Source organism: Myotis lucifugus, unplaced genomic scaffold, assembly GCF_000147115.1.
Source record: "Myotis lucifugus unplaced genomic scaffold, Myoluc2.0 scaffold_952, whole genome shotgun sequence".
Taxonomy (NCBI): Eukaryota; Metazoa; Chordata; class Mammalia; order Chiroptera; family Vespertilionidae; genus Myotis; species Myotis lucifugus.
In genome coordinates, this window is record NW_005872000.1 from 13,075 (window position 1) to 35,370 (window position 22,296).

The window sequence follows — 22,296 nt, forward strand, 5'->3', positions numbered from 1 at the left end:
AATACTTCAAAATAAAAATCAGACAGGAAAACAAACTAATCTACTGCCTTTTAGTTAAAATAATCGAACTAAAACTAGAAACAAATGAACCAAATTTCTATAACTATGTCATTTGCCAGTTTGGAAGATGTCTCCCGGTGTCAGAAAAAAGGTCAATGCGTTACTTCTAAAGGGATAATGAACAACAGAACCCCATCTCGGATGGGTGGATGTTTTCCTACAGTGGCCAAAGGCAAGCTGAACTCTATGTACAACAGACAATACAATTAGGATCATTTAAAAATAATGAGACTCCTCTCTTTGCCTTCTTCCAAAGTATATAATATATATTTAACAGCACATTAGACACCACTTGAGCTTCCCTGGTAGCCAACAGGAAGTATTTTCACATATAAAAATTAAAAATTTAAACCTTAAATCATTAATATTTTTTAAACATAATACAGACTTAGAAATTGTTCAACATTACCCCATGACCCCACCCCTAGCACAAAAAAATCCATCCCAAATCCAGAAGTCACAGTTTTTTGTTCCTAAAAATCCCCCAGTACTGAACTTGATCTTCACGGCAAGCCGACTGCTAACAAGAGGTCCCTAACAGGCATCTCCAGGAGGAACGGAAGCACGACGGACGCTGTGTCTGTGATCTACCTGGGCAGCACTGGTGCACCTCTGAGGTCAGGTCCATGAGATTCGGCCCCCACACTAGGGTCCTGGAAGAGTGAGCTGGCAGCTTCCCTCATCTTCCCCCTCGAAGGCTGTCCAATAAGCACCTGGGAATTGACTTTTCTTGGGAAAAGGGTGCTGGTAACAGCTGTCAGGGCCAAGGCAATAGTGAGAAGTTCAGTTCTCTGCTCTTTGGATGAACTGTGTAAAACATTTTTTTTTTTTTAAAGACACAATGTTAAAAATATTAAGAAAAACATCTACAAAATCTGGAGGGCTGCCTTTTTCTCAAAGGGTAAAGCTTGTGGAGTGGTAGGAAAAAAAATCGAGGGCCCAGAACTATAACTCTGCAGCAAAAGATAGATAGATGCCCTTCAAACATGTCACATTCTTAAGAGGTCTTGCTAAAGTAGCAAGAGCTGAGGGTGACTGTGTGAGTAAAAGCGGGAGGGGCACCAACTTCTGCAGGGGAGGTTCCTACTGTGCACCCACCCTGCGCAAGAATGTCAGGCTTTAGGGCAGCTGCCATCGGCCCCAAGGGCATCAGGACTCTGCCTCTGAACCAGAGCTGCTTTCCCGACTAACTTCAATCTGGAGAGATGGTAAGTTATCTAACCGGCTCTTCTTTTGGCGAGACTGTTCTTTCTCCTTAATCAGAGCCCCCCATGCCCTTTGCAGCTCGGAGTCATCTTCCTCAGTGCCAGGGGCCCTACGATCCACTTTCTTCGTGTTCTTTTCTTTGGTCTTGGATGCAGATCCTAAGCGAGTCCATAAACTACCTGTTTGAATGAGAAGGCATTTTAGTTTTGGTAGTCAATGCTGAGGAAGCAGGGGTACTGCCAACACCTGATGAGCAGGGAACAGTGGTGGGGGGGGGTGAGGGAGGAGGGCCTGTGGCACCTGCAACCACTGTGCAGCCTTGCACAGGTAATCTCATCTCCCTGGCTGCATCCCCTGCCTGCTAACTGAGGGATCTGGACCCAAGGGGAGATTCTCACAGCCAGGGAACACGGCCTCCATGCTAAGCATTTTAGAATCACCGGGGAGTCTGTGCTACACCTGCCCCCTCCCTGGTGAAACACACCACCCTGTGCACAGCTGCATTCTGCCAGGAGTGGGCCATCCCCAGATCATCCCAGCTATAACGTTCTACAAACTGATGGGCCTGCAACACTGCAAACTTTTAGAGATTCTGCCCACCCTCCATTATATTTTAAAAATATACTTTATCAATATCTAATAATAGAGAAATATGTGTTTAGAATTTCATAGTATAGCCACACTATAAGGCAATTAAGTTTTATTTATAAAGAATTTAACCCGCCCTAGCTGGTTTGGCTCAGCGGATAGTGCGTCGGCCTGTGGACTGAAGGGTACCAGGTTTGATTTCGGTCAAGGGCATGTATGTGGGTTGCGGGCACATCCCCAGTAGGGGGCGTGCAAGAGGCAGCTGAATCGATGTTTCTCTCTCATCGATGTTTCTAATTCTCTATCCCTCTCCCTCTCCCTTCCTCTCTGTAAAAAATCAATAAAATATATTAAAAAAAAATTTAACCATGTAGAAAAGTGACTATGGTAAAACACTATATGAAAAGGTAGGATATGTATATGGACAAAGGTTGGAATGGCATACATGAAACTAAAAAGTATTTGTGCTAAACTGAAAGAACCAGGGATGGGTCTTTATCTATTTACTAAAATTTCCATATTACTGCCATTATTATTGTTGTTGTTGTTATTACAACTATTATGAAAAAGAAAAAATATTTTTGGCACCTGCTATTTACTGCCTTCTACTAACAAAGTATTTCGATGCTTTACCCATTGTCCTTGCTCTTCTTACCCAATTCCCATCCCCATCAGTTTTAAGTGTTACCAACCTGATTTCTTCTCCCGAGTATCAGAATAGAGGCCTTTAGTGTCTTGCCTGGGAACACCTAGCCTACTATGAACATCAGAAAAGGGCTCTCTCCGAACGACGGGGTTACAAGCCTTTTCTGGAGAATGTGGTCTTTTTCCTAACCGCTGGCGTATATCTAGGAAAGAAAAGTACTACTGTTACCAAGTGTGTGTGCTTTGCTATCTGTACTGTCAACCTGGGATCCTTACAGGACCTGGTCCAGATCTCCCCGAGTGAGGACCAAGGGCCAACACACTCAAGCTTCTCAACATCTTCTCTCCATGCCAGTGATTTTCAACCTTTTGCATCTCATGGCACACATAAACTAATTACTAAAGTTCTGTGGCAGACCAAAAAAAGGTATAATTTTAATTCATCCACATGGGACAACATGTTGGCTGCTGTCATTCTTTTATTTGACAATCTAAGAGAAAAGAGGTCAGTGCCCCTGACTAAATAGTCAGGACCGGTTGAAAATCGATACTGTATGTAATCTAGATTTCCTTAGGAAAATTCAGATGTAAGGGTTCCCAGCGGGGGTGGGGGAGGGTGTTCTCAGCTGACTGCTCCAGAAAGGAATTTCTGTGGCAGAATCAACTGTCTTTTTTTTTTTTAAGTAGAACCAAACAGACCAAATGATTTACAAACATTTTAGTTAACAAGCAATATTGCAAAAGCCGAGGGCAGAAGCCACAATCTTTGAACATATAAGTTCTCAATAAACTTATTACACTTAACAATAAATGAGAGTGGTGAAAAACAAAGGATTAAGGGAAGATGTCCCAAATCAAATTTGTTCTTCCTCTATACCTCCTCCAACCCCCAAAATCTGCCTTTCCTCCTGAGTTCCTTCTAACAGTAACACAGTAACAGCAACAACAAAACCACCTTTATTAGCAAATGGGCTCTTCCGCGCCTTGCTTATTCTCAGAGAACAGCACCCCATCATCCCAGTCCCATTGACCTGGGTCCCTTGGCTTCTCTCCCTTTCCTCCCTCACATCCCAGTGCTGAGTCTTCTTCCTTCACAACGTTTGACATTCTCGTCCACTCTGTCTTTGTGGTCCCTGACCTAGTTCAGGCCTTTGTTACTTACTTAACCCTATACCCTACCTCACTCTGCTCCTAAGTTATCTTTCTAAAATAGATATAAAATCAGGTTACTTCCTCAAAAAACTATATTTGCCAACTGAGATCCTATTCTCTCCCCACATTCTCTAAGAAGCCTTCCACAATTCTGCCAGAAGATCCAGCTTCCCTCTCTGCTCCCATAGTCCACTGCTTACAGGACTATCAGAGCACTTCCTCCACTCTGCTTTTGGGGGAATGATCTGAATGTGTGCACTCGTGTTTCTCCATCAAAGTTCTAGGATGATTCTGCATCCCCTCTGAAGACTTTGAACACTCCCAGCACCTAGCTCAGGGCCTGGCACACAGTAGGCATGGCCAAGTATCCGCTACACGCCTGTCTAGTCCAAATTCTTAACCATTTCTACAACAATTTATATTACCCTGACATATAAAAAATACCAATGATTGCCCAGCCGCCATGGCTCAGTGGCTGAGTGTCAACCTATAAACCAGGAGATCACGGTTTGATTTCTAGTCAGGGCATATGCCCAGGTTGCGGGCTTGATCCCCAGTGTGGGGCTTGCAGGAGGCAGACAATCAGATTCTCTCTCATCATTGATGTTTCTATCTCTCTCTCCTTCTCCCTTCCTCTCTGAAGTCAATAAAAATATATTTTAAAAAACACCAATGACATACATAGTAAAATAATTGTTAGGTTCAAAAATACTGAAAGCTAGTATTAAAAAGTCGGATTTTTCATGTCCTGAAAGCCAATGCCTAACCCAAAATTTAGAAGTAATGAACCAGAACAACTAAATCCGTCCACAAATGACATCATTTAATCTAAAAACCTATCCCTGCCCGTCTGCCTTCTGGAGCTCAGAACGAAGCCCAGAAGCAGAGCTGACCAACGATACCTGATTTAGTGCTGCTGCCTGACGGCCGCGGACGTGTGTGCTGACGTTTTTCATCTAATAAATGTCGGACGTCTGCAAATTTCTCAGGTGGCAATTTGTTGCCGATTCGGTTTTTGATATTGCTTGTTGATATAGTATCTGACCTCATGGAGTTCCTTAAAAAAAAAAAAAAAAAAAGACACAGCTAACCACTTCAACTATGGGACAATGCCCATGCAACAATCTCACATACTTCTCTGGAAACAATTAAAACCCAATCTAATCTAACATTCACTTACAAAGACTACACACTGATAATTATTTATTTACAAAAATCATGATCAGCCTGATGTAAAGAGACCAGCCAGGTGAGCAGTCCCAAGGTTCCCACACCTGATATCTGTAAGCCATCACGAGCATGTAACTATGAGTCTCCTTCTCCTGGGACGAACATTGAGAGGCCTCTGCTCCCCCAGGCTGTAGACAAGATACAACAGAGTCTGCAATCCCTTTCTTTAGGGCTGACTTCTCCGTCAAAGACATCTGCTACCATGCTAGGAAGCAGCACGATTTTGGCAGCATTTGTCTTTACAAAGTTCTGTGAAAACTAAAAATAAGGATGTGAACAAAGCCATACAAACCAGCTTGAATGGTTCCTTCCTTTCCCCAAATACACCACCAAGAACACTTAGGGAGAGCTTCCCTAGATTCCAACCCTTTGAGTTGTGCATATGCTATGTGCCCTCAGGAATATGCTCATCCTCATCCCCACTAGTCATCAAATAAAAGCACATTAAAATAACTGTCTTTGCCCTGGTTGGCTGCTCAGTGGTTAGAGTGTCAGCCTGTGGACCAAAGGATCCCGGGTTCAATTCCCGGTCAAGGGCACGTACCTTGGTTCCAAGTTCACCAACCCAGGCAGGGGCTCGTAAGGGAGCAACCAATGTGTGTCTCTCATGTTGATGTTTCTCTCCCTCTCCCTCCTCTCCTCTCTCCCTTCCACTCTCTAGCAATCTATGGAAAAAAATATCCTCGGTGAGGATTAAAAGAAAACAACTATTTTTTTGGTCCATAAAATTAGCAAAATTTAGAAAGTTATAATACCTAACATTGATGAGTATGTAGGTAACAGGTGAAAATGTGAGTGAATAAAATCTTTCTGGAATGAAATTTCGCATACTACATATATTTATTGTGCAATAATTGTAATTTAAGGAATTTATTTATTAGTGAGATAGGAAGAAAATAGAAACCTAAGTGTCCATCAATAAGAGATTGGGTTAAATAAACCATGATAGCCCTGGCCGGTTTGGCTCAGTGGATAGAACGTTGGCCTGCGGACTCAGGGGTCCCAGGTTCGATTCCGGTCAAGGGCATGTACCTTGGTTGCAGGCACATTCCCAGTGGGGAGTGTGCAGGAGGCAGCTGATCGAGTGTGCAGGAGGCAGCTGATCGATGTTTCTCTCTCATCGATGTTTCTAACTCTCTATCCCTCTCCCTTCCTCTCTGTAAAAAATCAATAAAATATATTTTAAAAAATAAATAAATAAATAAATAAAAATAAATAAACCATGATACTTTCAAACAATGGATTACATACAGCTGAAAAAACAGTGGATCTCTATAACATATTAAATGGAAAAAGCATACTGCAAAACAATATAAATAGCATAACTTCACTTTTGTACAACTATGTCTATAATTTCTCCATGTGTTATGTGTATGCATGAAACTAGCGGGAAGGTTATTCACCCAGCTGCTGACAGTCCTTGTCTCAGGAGAGGATGACTTTACAGGTGATTTTCACCTTTTATACTGTCTATAACAAGGATCTCTTCTTGTATATTTTGAGGAAAAATCAAACACTTTTATTCAAACTCTACAAAGGACTAAAATTAGAACAGATAAAGTGATTATAAAACTAAGAGGAATTAAAATGAAGTTAGTAATTAGTATTTAAAACCAAATTAAAAGCTAGCACTGACAGAAAGGAGAAATAATCTTACCTAATATTTTTCAACTGAGATTCCACTTCATCAGCATACATAGTCATTTTCATGCTTTTCTTTGGTGAAGGAGTGGAAATCATTTTCAGTTCTAGATCATAGTCCATTTCATCGGAGTCTGAGCTGCTGGCACTGGACCTCCTGGATGAGCTCCGCTCCCGGGTCTGCTTGAGAGCTGGGAGCTCCTCATGGTACTCTACTACCACCCTGTCGTCGGCATCCATGTCCTGGTCCTCCTCCTCCTCCTCTTCCTCTTCTTCAATGGGCTCCTCAGGAACATTCACTAGTCCTAAGGAATTTAACCAAAAAACATTAGGAAAAGTAATGACAAGTCTAAATTTCTATTACTGATTTCTTTAAAAGAAAGGGTCCCCATGCCCAAGATGTTATTGCCACATTATCTGTAACAGAGCCAATCTGGCTGCCATTCTGATACCTACAACAGAGAATAGCGAGGTCCAATATGATCTAGCAGCCCATGGATTATGAAATTATCTAAAATACAGTCAACTGCCATTATTCACAGATTCTCTATTTTTGATTTTGCCCAATTTATTTCTAACTCCAAAATCAATGCTCACAGTGCTTTCATGGTCATCAGTGGACATGTGCAGAGTGGCAAAGTAAGAGTCGCCACACATGCACCTTCCCAGCAGAGGTCAAACGAGGCAGTGCTCTTTCTTCTTGCTCACCTCACACTGTAAATGAGTGTCCTTTCTGCCGTCTAGTGAGTGCCATGTCTTTCAGTTATGTGGTGTTTGTTGGTGATTTCACTATGTAGTAATCCCAAAACTGTCTAGTGTTCCTAAATGTAAGGAGGATGTAATGTGCCTTAAGAGGAAAATATGTGTATTATATCAGCCTTGTTCAGGCAGGAGTTATAGTGCTGTTGACTGTGAATTCATGCTGATGATTGTATTAAATGTATGTATTAAAATAAGGTGTCTTTAAACAGAAAGACAAGGTTATATATTGATCAGCTGACAAAATGGTATGACCAGATTCTCAAAGGTTCAGTATTTGCTCCTTCAAGGGTCACGGTGACTTTATAAACCATAATCACCAGAAATAATGTAACTTTAAAGTTCATGAAAAAGCACATATAAGTAGTGGAAGAAGCAGAATATAGAATATATATATGTTCACAAAAATTATAGTATTTATTATGAAACGAAATAGGAAAAATGTAAAATGAAAGTCAGTATATTATAGTGCTAGAATTAGGGGCAATTCTCTTTTTAATGTCTTTAATATAAAGATTACATGATGAAAATATCTTAAATATCTTAATGTAACTGAAATTGGAAAAATGTAACTGCATAAAATACAAATTTTACATACAATTTTCTATATACACATTAAATAAAAATGTACAGATGTCACCTCTCCCTGTCCTTGTTACAATGATAAATGTGTATGCATGTTATTCCATGTTTGTATGTTGACTTAGTTAGTTCTAGTTCTACCAAGCATGTGGAAGATCCCACAGCTTAGGTTCAAAATAAAAAACAAATCTTTATAAAACATAATGAAAATGGTTCTTTTACAATAAGCAAAGAAAGAAAAAAAGAAAGATGAGAAGAGAAGAAAGGAAAAAAAACCCAAGTCATGATATCCTATTTTTCTGGAGACATTCATGTGCACAAGCCAATATGCATAAAACACTAGATATAGCAGCCTATTTTCATTTTCAGATAAAAGAACAATAAAATCAGCTCATCTGATAAAATTTTTAAAAATTTTTTTTCATGCAGCTTTTGATATAAACAGAAAAAATTAGATTCCTAAGAATAGTTTTATTTTCATTTTCCCTATGTCACATTTGGGCTTTTTTTATTAGAACAGCTTTTATAAAACCATTTGACCTCTTTGTACGGGCAATTTAAAATTAACTGTGACTTGACTTACTTTCCTATATGTTGGCAGAGGGTGAGGGCAAGGAAGAGAGGATGATAAAGTTTGGAACCTTAAAAGACTGTATTAAGAATAAAAATATGATTTCGGGAGCCAAACATGTGTCTACCCAAGAGCTGAGCAGGCAACTACCGGAATGTCGATGTTTATAGGACGTCAAGCCAACATCATCCCCAATCATGGCTCTCTTCTTGATCACATCCCGCTGAATGCGACGGGAATGATATCTTCGCTTCCTGCAACATTGCCAAAATAAGCACATAATCAAAGACCAACAGGAAGGACCATGAAACCCACTGGTTAATTTCAACTACACAGTGACAAGTGTCAGGTACATCTGAAATGAAACTGAATGAACTCAGTACAGTGGGGCCTTGACTTACGAGTTTAATTCATTCCGTGACGGAGCTCGTAACTCAAATTACTCGTATGTCAAATCATTAAAGTGAACGAGTGAGACACGTGATGCTGGGCTGATGTTGTGGCGTTCACTGTGACGTTCGCTGCGCCAACTAGCGGTGGGGTATCTGAAGCTGGCTCGTAACCCGAATTTTAGCTCGCAACTCAAAGCAAAAAATCGGCTGAGAGACGGCTCGTATCTCGAAAAACTCGTTAGTCGGGACACTCGTAAGTCAAGGCCCCACTGTATTCTCACACCTTTTACCACAGTTAAGAATCTTGCACTCTTCCCTCTTGTCTTCCTTCGAGTCCACACATGGTGTTGACATTCCACTGCAGAATACCAACTAAAGGATTAAGAAAAGTTTGACTATTGTGTTTTATACTTTTGGACTCACCAAGAATTACTAAGAATTCCTTTCATGCCTCCATAATTTGGATTCCCATATTTCATGTAATACTGACTTCTTCTGGCTGCTCCAAGTTCTTTTTTGTCATCTAAAAATTAATTACAACAGTTACCTAGGATTTCCTGTGGGTGTGAAAACAATGTGTAATAGTTAAAAATAAATAAATAAGAAAGACCGTTTTGCATAGCTGGGGTCAGGTCAGCACAATCAGCCAACAGAAGGGAAAGATGCACTGCAAACATTCCCTCTCTGTGTGTCCACTAAGGCATTATGTGTGTGTGTGGGGGGGGGGGGGGGAGCATGAGGGAGGAGCAAAGCAGAGATGAATGAGGTGAAGCAGCTGTCAAGGAGGAAATACTTCATAGAGGAAATACCACTATTAAACCCCAACAATACAAGACATAAGGTTCTAAGAAGCATGACAGAGCTTCAACCATTACAAGTGCTCAGGCTCAAATGGGCTTTTGAGGTGGCATTTTCACTGCCCCCTGAAAGGTAATATTCATTCCTTTAAAAAATAATAATAAATAAATAAATAAATATATATATATTATTGATTTCAGAGAGGAAAGGAGAGGGAGAGAGACAGAAACATCAATGATGAGAGAGAATCATTGATTGGCTGCCTCCTGCATGCCCCACACTGGGGATTGAGCCTGCAACTTGGGCATATAACCAGAATCGAACCCGAGACTCGTCAGTCCGCAGGCCAACACTCTATTCACTGAGCCAAATCAGCTAGGACTAATATTCATTTCTGAATGATAATACACCAATAACACAGAATCGGGATTAAAGAAGCAGACTATACATAATTCCACATATTTGATAAACTATTTTTTCCAGTTTATCGTGATTTCCTCAAAATGGCTTAAAGTACCATACGTATATCTAGAATGTTCTCAACCACTCAAATCAGTAAATGCAGAGAAGATCCCTTTGTCAGGTAAAAGGTCCATTAATAGGAAAGAAAGGTGGCCAGTGATCACACATACATATAAAGGACTTGGACAGCTCTTTGGGCACTCACTGACTGCAAAGGACCAACCCCAATGTGAATGTATCAGTGCCGTGGGTAAACGCAGTCACACAAATTAGTATGCGCCCCTACAAAAACACATGCCTGAGGAGAAACAGCTGGTTCCAGATCAGAGGCAGGGAAAATACAAGTTGGGTCTGGAAAAACAAGATGTTTTAGTGTGCCATAGAGAAAGTGGTCCAAGAATCATGGGGACATGTCAAAAGCACACAGCTGGAAGCGGCTCTACTGGCCAAATCCAAGACAATTCGTGAATCAAGATAATGATAACAATGGATGATAGCCCAATGAATAAAATAAAACTCCATGAGTCTAAACTGGTATAAATAAGTAAATAAATAAATGGGTAAAAGGGAAAGCTCTTCCTTATAGTAGACTGCCAACTAATAAAGAAACGATGGAGTTAATAAGTCAATGGATGTTAAAGCTACTGCATGAACGCTTGATGAGCAATAGGCTACTTACATAATCTCAAAGTATCTTTCCACAAATTTTAAAATCACAATTGGAAAAATAGAAACTTGACAGTTTAGAGAAACCTGGTGATCATTACCTTAACCAAGTGATAAAAGGTACCATCCCTGGGTATGGGACAAGTTATCATGTGCCTCCTGATATGAGGCACTGAAAACAACACAATATCACTTCTGTGGTATTCTTGCCTAAAATGCACAACCTTAATCAGAAAGAGGCACAAGACAAGACCAAACCAAAGGGTTGTCTATAAAATAATGAGCCTATCTCTTTAAGAAATGGTTCAGTCAAGGAAAACAAAGCAGAGGAGCAGGTCCAGATCCAGGGAGACTGAGGAGCCATGGAGAACTTCAACACAGTCTGGAGTGGACCCCAGGTTGGGGGGGGGGGGTAGTAAAAGGAAAGTCCACATTTATTTGACAATGATCATCGTCGTCTTCATCAAAAACTGCTACACACAGCACTCACTGTGTGTCAGGCAGTTTAATATACAGAATGGGGAATTCTTGGAACAACTAATGAAATCTGAATGTGGATTATGGATTATTGTGTATTAATGCTAAATTTCTCGATTTTGATAAGTGTGCTCTGTGTAAGACAAAGTCCTCATTCTTCAGGAATACATATTGAAGTATTCAAAAGTGAAGGGTCATTTCTAATTAACTGTCAAACAATTAAAAAGAAACTGTGTGGGGGTTTAATGTGCACCGAAAATCATTGTGTATAAAAAGCCTTACAAATTATTATAGACTTGACCTAATTCCTTAGAGAATTAGACCTGAAGGGCACTATGAACCATGTCCAACAGGCTATTACTGTGATAAATATACAATTTTAAAAGGTTTTCATAGTTCAGATGATAAACTGGCTGAAAAGCACATGGCCAAACCAGCTTTAACAGAAAATAACTTACTTTAGCCAGAAATCACAAAAGAATACAAATAGTTAATATTTACTTTCAAAGTCTGAAATTCCAACTCGGGCAGCAAGCCATCATTTCATAAGCACAAAATATTACAGTTTGAGATTACTTGATCTAACCTCTGATTCAAAAGAGAAGGATGTCACTCAATAATCACTTTAATAATAAAAATCAATAGCAAATATCATACTTACCTTTTGTAGCAAATCTCATGAATAACTTATTTCCTTTAGCAAGTTTATTAGCTGGACGAAGATCGTTTCTTAGCAGAGACTCTTCTTCTACCTGAGATAATGTTTCCAACTTAAGAAAAAAGAGCATTTCAATATAAAAAATTAAAACCATTTTCACTTTTATTCAGTAGCAAAGTTACTGTTGATTAAGAAAGCATTCTGCCTTTAATAACATTCTCAATATCATAGCACCAGTTCTAAGTCAGAGGTCTTCCCTGACCACTTTGTCAAACAATGGTTTCCATCACTCTCTATCCACTTACCCTTCTTAACTTTCCTCATGGCAATTATCACTGCCTGACATTATATTATACACCTGTGTATCTGTGTTCTCTGTCTTCTCCACTAGAATGTAGGCTCCAAGAGAGCAAACACTTTGCTTGGCTTGAAGCTATATAATGCATATTTTTATATGAATACACTTTAATTTTTCCAACAGTAGTACATAATCTGTTAGGAAATATGCCATTTCTTGCTTTTTCCTAATTTTACTTATTAGGTAACACTTCAAAGTATTTCTTAACAAAATCATTTTCTCTTACAGAAGTGTGAGTACTATTCTAAGATCTCAAGATGAATCATTCATTACAGTCACACAAACTTAAAAACCAAGGGTCTGGTGCACCCTCAGGAAGTCTAATGGTGAGAGCCAGAGGAAGAACGCAACTTATTAAGTCTTTAAGCCTTAAATAAAAACATAGCAAGCAGTTTTTTACAGTGAAACCTTACATATATATAGATATAGATATATATACATATCTTACATAGATGATATAGATATAGATATAGATATAGATATAGATATAGATATAGATATAGATATATAGATATAGATATCTTTTCCCTATTACTAACCTCTACATCACTTGAGTTTTCATCTTCAACTTCTCCTTCTTCAGCCTCATCATCTGAACTGTCTTCCTGCTTGTCTAAAATTGAATGTGAGGGACAAGATGAACTTGAACATAACTCCATCTCATATCATTTAAAAGTTCGATTATTTTCTCCATCTATTTACTAATGATCCAAAACATCAAAGCCTATTTCAGAAATAACTAGTGATGAGATACTATGTAACACTTTGCACGGAAACCCAAACCAACCGAGTAAATAATAGGACATTCAGCCCAAAAGTCCCTCCTCTGTGTTCAGTTACCTTTTTTGCTTTTCTCAGATGACTTGTCCTCATTGGCATCCCTGCTTCTTATCTTATCCAGGTCTGGCAGAGAGCTCATATTGATAAGGGCTCGTGTGGCTGTCATTTCATCCAGCCAAACCACATTACCTAAAATAAAATGTAAAATAAAACATTATATCACATCCAAATGGTTGTTTCCTAAGAGCAGAAACTGCATCATATTCATTGTTAAACCTCATCTAGGTACAGACTGAGAGCAATAAATATACAAACCAACGAATGAAAAGAATAGGAAGTAGTAGTAAAACTTCTTTGATGAAATTGGCCTTGAGCTGCATTCCCCAACTGGGTTCCACAAAATAATGATCAAAGATTCCACAAGAAAGTGTTTATATAATAAAACTGCCTGGCACACAGTGCTATGTGTTAGTTCTTGATGAGAACGATGATGATAATTATCAAATAAATGTGGATTGTCCTCTATACCACTGCCCCTCCAGGGAAGCCCTATGCTCTTCCTTATCATCCAGACATGCTTTTAAATGATGTCCACCACTGATGATGGTACCATCACGGATATATACAATGGAGACATAACAGACACTTGGCTTTGTAGCAACTAATTGAATTTGCTGCATTTGTATCTCAAAGTTGAGGTCTAAGAGTCTCACCTTTGTTACCGACACGCCATGTGGCCTTGGGCAATTTCCCTTCTCTGTTTCTCAGTTTCTTGGTTTCTGATGCACAATATGAGGTAGCTGAACTGGATAATTCTAAGGGTCCCTCCAACTGCAATATCCCTTACCTAGTTTTAATGACTTAGAGCAGTGGTTAGCAAACTAAAACCTGCAGGTCAAATCCAGCCCATCATCTGTCATTTATTTGTTTATATTTGTACCTGATTTATTTAGGTATAATTAATGTAAAAGAAACTACACATCCACTGCCTGTTTTTGTAAAATAAAGTTCTACAGAAAATAGCCGGCTCATTCAACTACATACTGTCGATGGCTGCTTTCATGCTATTATAGCAGAGCTGAATAAATGACAGAGACTATATGATCTGCAAAGCCTAAAACATTTACAACCCAGCCCTTTATAAAAAAAGGTTTGGCAACCCTGATTTGGAAAATGTAAGTTAAGGAAAAAGAAAACAGGAGAAAAACAGTTTACTCTGTCATGTTTCTTCTTATTTCAATGAAAACGTTGAATCAATATCTTTTAAAGAAAGCAGCCAGAAAAACCAGGCTGCTCTACAGGGCACAACCTGGTAGGCCAGCAAGCTAGCAGTAAGTGAAGCCAGGCTAGAAGTGAGTCAAGACAAGAAGCCAGTAGCGTGGTCACCAGAATCAGAACAGACTTGGAGTGGGGAGGCAAGTTAAAAATTACAGTTGGCTCACAAGTTAAACAGCTCACAGGTTAGTGCAAGCAGGTGAAATTCCAGAAAACACAGTCCAAAGCAAGCAGAGATGAGAGGTCTGGTAAAGTGGCAGGGATTCTGACATAGTTCTAGGTTAGAGACACTGAGGCAGAGCCAGCCCCTGGATAGTCAATTGTATGGCAAGTGGCAATGACAAAGTCTAAAGCCCTGAAAACGCAGCCCTCAGCTCAAGTCTACACAGCTGGATCCACCCCTTTGTTGGGAAATCGTGGGAGTTAAAGAGGCCTTAATCGTGTACACTGGGCTCAGATGCCAGCAATCAGCTTTATAAGCCCTGGTCACCCCTCTGAGCTGACTTAGAATACTCACGGGGTGTAATTTGGTAGACTGGTTAGTGTATCTGGATTTTTTTCTCTTCTACGCTCAGGGCAGAGGTTAGGCACAGACAAGTAGTCTGGGCCATAGTCATTCACCATCTGAGGTGGCAAGAACAATTTCAAAATCATAAGCAAAAACATATTCAACAGAAAACTTGGTATACTTACAGGAGGTATCATCCAACCATTCAATGTGAGCCGGAGGGTATTCTTTAAAATAGGAAAAGATATCCTGGGTACTCATCTCATCTACTCCGCAAATGTAGATTGTCTCCAGTCTCACTTTGGGGATTGCTAAAAACACAGGACACAGAAAAGATGATAGAATTTTCCCACCCACTACTGCACATTCCACCCTATTACACAGTTCAGGTAACATGTGTTTAGAAAAGAAATATGCTGAAAGAGATGACATTTATTTTAAAAGAAAATGATAGATGACAGCAAGGTACACTATTTTGCTTTTTATCACAGACCAAACAGCATTAAATCAATTATTTAATTCAGAACAGGCTTTTGGCTGAAAAAGATTAAACAATTAATGTTGATAAAATACACAATACCTCTCCTCAAATTAACCTGCAATAATTAAAAGCAATACCAAATTCAATAGGCTTTTTCATTAAACTAGGCAAGCTGATTCTAAAATCTATATATATAAAAAAGCTTAAGCAACCGGCAGACCGGTCGACCATCCAGTCGCTATGACGTGCACTGACCACCAGGGGGCAGACGCTCAACGCAGGAGCTGCCAAGCTGTAGTGACTTGGCAGCAGAGGTTCTCAAATGACACACCCCGAAACCAGAGAGGAGGGAGCCCAATTCCTCACGGCACTGCACGATTTCACCTTCAGCTGTGGGTTATGTTGTTGCTGGGGCACTGTCGGGCCTGAACGCAAACTTGCGTTTGCATTCCACACCCTGTACGACAGCAACTTTGCAGAGTGCCCTCTCGCACTCCGGGACCCCTTGGGGGATGTCAGAGCAGGTTTCGGCCAATCCCTGCAGGCCAGGCCAAGGGACCCCACCTGCCAGAGGGACCCTGCTCACTCCACAGACACCAGGGAGGGACCACGGGAGGTTGGCTCCAGGGCATGTCCAGCCCATCTCACCCAGTCCCGCCCTGCCAGCCACCTTCTAATTAATTTCCTTTCAATGTGCATGAATCCGTGCACAGGGTCACCAGTTTTTAAATATTTATCAAAGAAAAATATGAAACAGTTGAGCCATTTCTGAAAAAGAAGAGATGCTGCCCCTGGATATAAAGCAAAGAAGGAAACTAGAGTAAGAACATCCTACAAATACTGAGAAAATGACAGCTTAAAATAAAAACAGGCAAAGAACATGAGTAGACAATTCACACAACAGGAATTACAATAAATATATGAAAAGATGGCTGACCTCACAATCAGAAACACACATACAAAAACAAGATGCCACTTTTCAATTACTAGAATTTTTTTTAATTTATGTATTTTATTATCAATTGTTGGCAGTGTGGAGAAAAGAGCCCCTCCCTCTGCTGGTGGGATTGTGAAGTGGCACAGCCACTCTGAAGGACAAATAGGAAGTGTCTATTATAAATGTAATTTAGCACGTGCCCTTTAGGCAGTTACTCCTCATGTGGGTTCACACAGTAGCTCACACAAAGATGTTTGTTTTGTCATTTTGAAGGGTAAAAGGTTTAAGGGGAGCCCATGTAGGTGCGTCCAGACTACCTGGTAAATCAGGTGATACCTTCCTGCCACCCAGATAATGAAGATGGAGATACCATTAAGACCTAAGACTCTCAGGAAATCCTTATTAGTGACCAGTGGTGCAACAGTGAACAAAGGCTCAAATGAGACAGGTGTTCACAATGGACATCCCGGTGGGGAAACTGAAGGAGTCAGACCAGGGAGCCTTTTCAGTTCTTGGAGCTACAAGCCATGAGTATGGATGAAAAAGGTCCCACAGGAAGTAGAGAGGGAACAAACAACAGGAAGAGCTCCTGGAGGTGGCAGAGAAAACAGACCAGGGAAAAATATCTGTGGAAGACTTGTTGACCTGATAACAAGGTTTAATCATAAATAAGACAAGCAATAAATAAATAAATACCAAAAGAACCGACAAAAATAAATACCAAGAGCATCATGGCACTGTTCTAACATTATAATGCTTTTATTAAAAAAAAAACAACAACAACACAACCCTGCAGAAATAGCTTAAAAACAAAAGATGGTAAGGAATAGCCCTAACCAGTTTGGCTCAGTGGATAGAGCGTCGGCCTGCGGACTGAAGGGTCCCAGGTTCGATTCCAGTCAAGGGCATGTACCTTGGCTGCGGGCACATTCCCAGTAGGAGGTGTGCAGGAGGCAGCTGATTGATGTTTCTCTCTCATCAATGTTTCTATCTCTCTATCCCTCTCCCTTCCTCTCTGTAAAAAACCAATAAAATATATTTAAAAAAAAAAAAAGAGAGAGAGATGGTAAGGAATAAAACTCCTGGCCTCAGACTGTCTTTATTTAAAATTTTTTTAATTGATATTTTGAGAGAGAGGAAGGGAGAGGAAGAGAGAGATAGAAACATCAATGATGAGAGAGAATCGTTGATCAGCTGCCTCCTACACACCCCCCACTAGGGATCGAGCCTGCAACCGGGCATGTACCCTGACTGGGAATCGAACTGTGACCTCCTGGTTCATAGGGTGATGCTCAACCACTGAGCCATGCTGGCTGGGCTTTATTTTAATGTACAGAGAATGGTATACACATTTAGAAATGGGCAATGAACAGTCTTGTCCAAAAGAAGCAGGTATAGATACAAAAGCCATTATCACTACAAAGACAAACGTTTCAATGAGCTGGAAGAAAAGTTCATTCTCAAAAGAGAACCAAACCGACTGTGGCAAGACCCACTAGAGATGGAAACCTTGTTAAGCTCAAAATTTGATGGAAGATTGCCAAAGGAGAATGCTCAATGCTTCCTCACCTTGCTGACAATGTCGCTGCTTAAAATAAAACAAAGCAGGAGCCTACATTTGTGCCCAATCAATGAGGAAGGACTAACTGCTGAGATGGCAGTGAACAGATGGATGAGGGAATGAGAACTGGCCATTTACTGAGTGCTGACTACCAGCAAGGTGGTGAGGGCAGCATCTTGCTTTTTTTTAACAGGAAAGAAAACAATGAAAGACAGGGAGTAGGAAAGTAGATTTCTGAAATTCCAGAGAAAAAGAAGCCAATCCCATGGCCTTACACTAGAATGTTGAAAAATTTATAAGACATTAAATATAGTTACTCAGAATATGAGAGGTGATTCCCAGGAAAGAGAAGGCAGCAAAGCTTGGGTGAGAACAATCTGCCAAATAACACATATGGGAGACAGACAAAGGGTAAATTACTAAAGACAAAGGTAGAAGAATAAATGTAAGAATCTAAAAGACTAGCATCAGGCTATACAATGACATGGAAATGCAAATGGCAGATTGTCAAGTGAAAAGGAAAAACAAAAATAAAATCTGCATACAGAAAAGATTAGAAGGAAGTACACAAAATGTTGACAATGACTGGGTTTGGTGATAGATTGTGGGCAACCTTTCTTCTTACTCTCCAAGTTTTCTTTGGTGAACATGAGTTGTTTGTGAAATATCTAATGAAGAAAAGGGTACAGTTCAGAGTATATAAGCTCATCAAAAATGCTGATGGCTTTTTTTTCCCCGTACACCAAAAAGTTACAGGTTTGATCCCCAGTCAGGGCACATACCTACGCTGTAGGTTTGCAGGGTTGCTTCCCAGTTGGGGCACATACAAGAGGCAGCTGATCGATGTGATATCTCTCTCTTTCTCTCCCCCACCCCTTCTTCTCTCTCTAAAATCAATAAAACATAAACCCAGGTGAAAATTAAATATATATATATATATATATATATATATATATATATATATAATTTTTTTTAAATTAATGTCATTCTCTGGAATTTTTAAAAAGTAGCTGATCAAACAGAACCTACAATCCCTTAAGAAACCAAGTCTCGCCCTAACCAGTTTGACTCAGTGGACAGAGTGTCGGCCTGTGGACTGAAGGGATGCAGGTTTGATTCTGGTCAAGGACATGTGCCTTGGTTGCAGGCTCGATCCCTGTCCCTGGTCAGGGTGTGTACGGGAGACAACCAATCGATGTGTGTCTCTCATAACGATGTTTCTCTCTATCTGTCTCTCCCCCTGCCTTTCACTCTCACTAAAAAAATCACTGGAAAATATCCTCGGGTGAAGAGTTACAAAGCAAACAAAAAATGAAACCAAGTCTCTCCCATTGGAAATGACGTGAGTTCTCTAAGAAGCAAGCCACACAAACCTCTTTTCTTTTTTTGGCAGCATTACCCCACACCAAGAAATTCAAGTTCTATCTCGAGACCATTAAGGCATGTAATCTAGTTCCTCATGACAATAAAATGAAATGTGGACCTGATAATAAACTAAGACTTACAATTCACGGATCTATGTTTCATGGCATGATATGGGATTATCCTGATCAACATTTACCAACAACTGATAAAGATGCAGAGGCCTGGCATACCAAAGTGAGGAATATAGCTAAAATGCTAAAAGGTACAGTTAAGATGGAAATGAACTAGACAGACTGAAATGGAGTCTTGAAATTAATAAGATATAATTTGGTAAAGATAAATAAGGAAGTAATTTTTAAACAGTGCCTCAAGTACAAGACTGCTTTTTTTAAAAAAAAATATTTTATTGATTTTTCACAGAGAGGGAGAGGGGTAGAGAGTTAGAAACATCGATGAGAGAGAAACATCGATCAGCTGCCTCCTGCACGCCCCCTACTGGGGATGTGCCCGCAACCCAGGTACATGCCCTTGACTGGAATCGAACCTGGGACCCTTCAGTCCTCAGGCTGATGCTCTATCCACTGAGCCAAACAGGTCAGGGCAAGACAAGACTGCTTTGATGGAGAGAATTCCTAGGGAAAAGACCAGGGTGCTTCGGTTGACTGGAAGGTGAGTACACTATGAAATAGGTAAGACAGAAATCATGGTGTAGCCCTGCCATACTCTGCATGAATCCAACAATATCTGAATCTACACCTCACCTTATGAAGGACATTTAGAGATTGAAAAGAGTGTAGAGGAGAGAGGCTAGAAAGTCAAGTCACATAAACAAAGTGTAGGAAATGGGCTTACTGCTCATTCACCTGAAGGATTATTATGAGAATGAGGAAAGAACATAATGTTGTTCTAAGGGTCACACAGTAACTAAAAGACAGAAATTATTAGAAAGCAATTTCTGTTCAACATGAGGAACATGTATTAACATGTATCCAAAAATTGACTGCTTCATAAATAGTTCTTCTGCCGTCACTAGGAAATGTTCAAGCAGAAGCCAGAAGACCATTGGGAACTTTGCCAAAAGGCCCGCAGCGCTGGGCAGGAGGTGACTTTTGATGACCTCTAAGGTTTCTTCCAACCACGAAGGCTTTGATCTTGGGGATAAGGAAACAAAAGCTGCTCGACCCTGAGTCGCTAAGAGTAAGTAGCAAGTCACTCTTGATGCAGAATGATCAGTGCAGCACATCCCACACTCTACCTGAGAGCTGGCAGAGAGGTGAGGGACACCGGCTTCAGCCAGACCAGCCTTCAGATCCCAGCCTTGCTACTTACCTAGCCGTGGAACCCCAGGCAAGGTTCTCAGCCTCTCAGCACCTTAGTTTCCCCACCAGTAAAACAAATGGTAATTCCCTTCCCTGCACAGGGCTGAGTGGCATATAGTAAGCATTTACCAAACGTATCTTTGTTGCCATTGGTATTAAAAAGAAGCAATAACTTGACACCTAATGTGGCTGCAGGAGCCAAGATGTTTATTCCAATGTTCCCATTCTCCCAAGAGGCTAGGCCACTTAGAAGACTGCTGGGAAGATGGAAAATGCCAGATAATGAAAATAACAACTATCATTTATTGGGGACTTACTATGAACCAGACATAAGAACTGTAACATTATGCTAGAGCAGCGGTTCTCAACCTGTGGGTCGCGACCCCTTTGGTGGTCAAACACCCCTTTCACAGGGGTCGCCTAAGACCATCGGAAAACACATACATAATTACATAATGTTTTTGTGATTAATCACTATGCTTTAATTATGTTCAATTTGTAACAATGAAATTGGGGGCCACCACAACATGAGGAACTGTATTAAAGGGTCGTGGCATTAGGAGGGTTGAGAACCACTGTGCTAGAGCCTCCCAACAACCCTATGAAAACTACTGTTATCTGCCTCTCCATATGAAGAAACTGAGTTTCTTCGAGCCTAAGTAACTTCCCCAAGTCACCCAGCTAGAAAGGAACAGGTCAGGATTTAAATATAGGCACCCAGGCTTCAGAACCCACACTCTTTTCTTTAAAAAAAACAACTGATTTTAGAAAGAGGAAGGGAAGGAGGGAAAGGGAGGGGGAGAAGGGAGAGGGGAGAGGGGAGAAGGTAGAGAAAGAGAGAGAGAGAGAGACCTAGACATGAGAGAGACACATCATCAATTGGTCGCCTCCCACATGAGTCCCCACCAGGGCCAGGGAACCTGCAACCGAGGTACATCCCCTTGACCAGGAATTGAACCCGCAACTCTTCAGCCCATGGGCCAATGCTGTAACCATGGAACAAAAAGGCCAGGGCCAGAACCCACACTCTTAATCACCATACCAATGGCTCTCAATCTTGACTGTACATTAGAATTACCTAGGGAGATATAAAAATAACTATCGCTGGGACCTATACAAACCCCTTGCCTACCTCCCATCCTAATTTAAAATGATCTGGGATAGGCAGCAGGATTCTCCAGAGTTCAGGAATACTACCCTAGAATATGCTGCCTTCTGGATGAAAAACAGATTAAAATGAGCAACGTGTCCCAGCTCATCCAGGCAGGTCTATTGCTTTTTTTTTTTTAATATATTTTATTGATTTTTCACAGAGAGGAAGGGAGAGAGATAGAGAGTTAGAAACATCGATGAGAGAGAAACATCGATCAGCTGCCTCCTGCACATCTCCTACTGGGGATATGCCCGCAACCAAGGTACATGCCCTTGACCGGAATCGAACCTGGGACCTTTCAGTCCGCAGGCCGACGCTCTATCCACTGAGCCAAACCGGTTTCGGCAGGTCTATTGCTTTTTAGGAATATCTTTAGAACCATAAGATTAGGGTTGCTTTTCAAAAAAAAATTTTTTTTTTTTTTAAATTTAACTCCAGAAAGGATCCTATTTAGGTAGGTATATTCTCACTTTATAAACAAGGAGATTGAGACCTAAAAAGGTTTAATAACTTGTCCACATTCACAAAGGAACTGAGAAAAAGATTCCAGGAGGGCACCTGCACCAACAGAGGTAAGAAATTTGAGTGGGTGATTAGGGCTTCATGGGGAAAATGACATCTGAACAAGAAAAAGCACGGGACAAGGAAGGGCAAAATCAGCGGAATGAAAAG

At 40.5% G+C, this 22,296-nt stretch overlaps 1 protein-coding gene across 11 annotated transcripts in view; it reads right to left on the bottom strand.

Annotated features, from left to right (window-relative positions):
- Positions 1 to 299: 299 nt before the first annotated feature.
- NCBP3 (nuclear cap binding subunit 3) overlaps positions 300 to 22,296 on the bottom strand; it is a 28,514-nt gene continuing 6,517 nt past the window's right edge. For 5 of the 11 annotated variants that reach the window (XM_023747695.1, XM_023747700.1, XM_023747693.1 and 2 more), the window contains 11 exons: positions 14,994 to 15,119; positions 13,086 to 13,214; positions 12,785 to 12,858; positions 11,891 to 11,999; positions 9,250 to 9,349; positions 8,585 to 8,688; positions 6,539 to 6,827; positions 4,554 to 4,708; positions 2,547 to 2,702; positions 1,283 to 1,445; positions 300 to 867 (listed from right to left, as the gene is read on the bottom strand). In XM_023747695.1, coding sequence (XP_023603463.1) covers positions 648 to 867; positions 1,283 to 1,445; positions 2,547 to 2,702; positions 4,554 to 4,708; positions 6,539 to 6,827; positions 8,585 to 8,688; positions 9,250 to 9,349; positions 11,891 to 11,999; positions 12,785 to 12,858; positions 13,086 to 13,214; positions 14,994 to 15,119 — 1,625 coding nt within the window. In that variant the 3' untranslated portion in view covers positions 300 to 647. Of the gene's footprint in view, positions 1,446 to 2,546; positions 2,703 to 4,553; positions 4,709 to 6,538; positions 6,828 to 8,584; positions 8,689 to 9,249; positions 9,350 to 11,890; positions 12,000 to 12,784; positions 12,859 to 13,085; positions 13,215 to 14,993; positions 15,120 to 22,296 lie in introns of all 11 variants that reach the window. The other 6 variants (XM_023747696.1, XR_002827222.1, XM_023747697.1 and 3 more) reach the window with 6 other exon arrangements.